This window comes from Pyrus communis, chromosome 1 (genome assembly GCF_963583255.1).
Source record: "Pyrus communis chromosome 1, drPyrComm1.1, whole genome shotgun sequence".
NCBI classification, from domain to species: Eukaryota; Viridiplantae; Streptophyta; class Magnoliopsida; order Rosales; family Rosaceae; genus Pyrus; species Pyrus communis.
The window spans coordinates 21,849,088-21,851,315 of NC_084803.1; the positions used below are offsets into that span (position 1 = coordinate 21,849,088).

Below are 2,228 nucleotides of genomic sequence, written 5' to 3' on the forward strand. Positions count from 1 at the left end.
GGGTAAAACAGGAAGAACACTGTGCTCAAACACCCAGGCCAATTTAATACGAATTTTGAATCCCTAAATTTATTATCTCTAACCTTAATTAATTATTTAATACGAATTTTGTTTAATTGGTATAGAATCATATGGTAATACATTAATATGGTTATTGGTTATTGATTATTGATATAATTCTATGATTATTGATATGAAATTATGAAATTATTTTTTAGGGTGAAAATTAAAATTTGAATTCTTGATTATTGATTGATTAATTGAATTATTACATAATGTATACAATTATTCATATGATTAGTTGAATTGAATATTTATTTATTGAATAATTTGTATGCTTATTGGTATTGATTAATTGAATTGATGGTTGGATTAGTTATTATGCATATTAGTATAGTCTACTCTAAGGTTAAGAGTCTAAGAATTTTTTTTTCTTTTCATTTTACAGTTACGTAATGGAACGATACTATAAGAAACAATGCTTAAATCATTCTTCAAACATTTCGGGTAGTCCTTCTCCTTCAAATATTTCGAATAGTCCTCCTCCTCCTTCAAATATTCCAACAAGTCCTCATTCGAATATTCTGAGTAGTTCACAACAAAGTGAGGCCACTGAGTTGGATGAAATATTGGCTAACCTTCCTGCAGACCCTGGACATAGACGTCGAATGTTTGATTATCCACCTAATTATCGTGAAGCAATTCGTAGATATTATCTCCAAAATGATTCTTGTCAACCTTGCACTCTTTTAAGTTCGCCCCTCCTCCCAATAAATCCTGGCTTCACCTCTGCAAATGAGGGTTCTAATTATGAAGAAGCGCATAGCATGTTACTCATTCTGTTCCCCCAAGACCAAGGGAGTCTATCACATCCTCTTTGGTCCAACCCCCACGCAACAAAACCATAGACAGCACCTTCACGTGCCACCCCACTCCCGCCTCGTCATTGCCATCTCCCATCGCGTAGGGCCCACTTCTCATCTTCCCACCATAGCCATCCATCATCATCATCTCCCTAACCTCTTCCTCTTCCCACCCGCCCTCCCTCAGCCTCCAAAACACCTCCTCCAAACATTCCGCCAACTTATAACTACTCCACCACCCGCGCCTCTCCTCACGCGCCGCCACATCGCTCCAAAATTCGATCCTCCGGGCCACCTTGGGGGCCCACACAGGCACGTGCATGAACCCAAACTCTTGGCGAAAAAACCGAGTGATGTCACAGCTCAAAACCCTAACCCTCTCCGCGTCAATGTACAAAACAGGATTCCCCGCCACGGTCGGCCTGGAAGGCACATAACAGTTCCGGTATATTGGAACGAGAACCGGTGCTCTCTTCAACAGCTGGTTTGCCACGTCCACATCACTATGACGATGGTGTGGTGAGGGCTTCGGACCCCACGACTTGCACCAGAGGGTTCCGTTGGAGACTTGTCTGATAAGGCTGCGGGATGGGAGGCTGAGGATGATCCGGAGTTGTTGGTGGGAGAAGGAGCGCCAGTTGGGGAAGGCGGGGTCCACGGGGAGGCCTTCCTTGAGGATGGCACGGAGGTCAGGGGGGAAGGTGAAGTCGAAGGCGGCTTCGAGGGAGGCGAGCTCTTCGTCGGTCAGGCCTTGTTCGATTGGGATTGTGTGGGGTGAGGAGTGGAGGTGGTTTACGACGGACTTGGCGTAGGCTGCGACAGAGAAGCAGACTCGCGGCTGTTTTGCGGGGGCAGTCGTCGATTTGGAGGTGGGTTTTGGTGGGAGCTTCGTGTGTTGGTTGTTTGTTGTTGATTGTGCCATTTGGTGAAGATGATGAAGATGTAAAATGGGGTTATATTTATTTAAATATTTAGTTTTGATTGGATGGTTTGGTGGAGGAGGAGGGTGAGAAGAGAGAGAGAGAGACGCATTTTTTTGTGATGATCTGCAACTGTTTGGGCGAAAGAGTCGTCGAAGGAAGCGAGTACTTCTGGATACGTTTTAACGTCAATTTCTAGATTTAGATGGCAGAAGAAGCCTATATCAAAATACATGTAGGTTGTATTTTGCTTAATCGGGAAAACTGGGGCAGTGATTGCATGCGTGTGTCTGTACACATATATATATATATTGCTAGAGTTTGAATAGAAAATGTGGGGTATTGTTGGAAACCTGTGTTATGTGGGACTGCCAGTCCCACATTGCCCATACACCTTTTACAACAACTCTATATAAGTGAGTTCACTCACTTATAGTTTGAATTG

At 43.4% G+C, this 2,228-nt stretch overlaps 1 protein-coding gene across 1 annotated transcript; it reads right to left on the reverse strand.

The window, feature by feature from the left end:
- Positions 1-834: 834 nt before the first annotated feature.
- Positions 835-1,785, reverse strand: LOC137724461 (uncharacterized). Its single transcript, XM_068463205.1, has one exon. The coding sequence runs from the start codon at positions 1,783-1,785 to the stop codon at positions 835-837; it is 951 nt and encodes a 316-aa protein (XP_068319306.1).
- Positions 1,786-2,228: the final 443 nt, after the last annotated feature.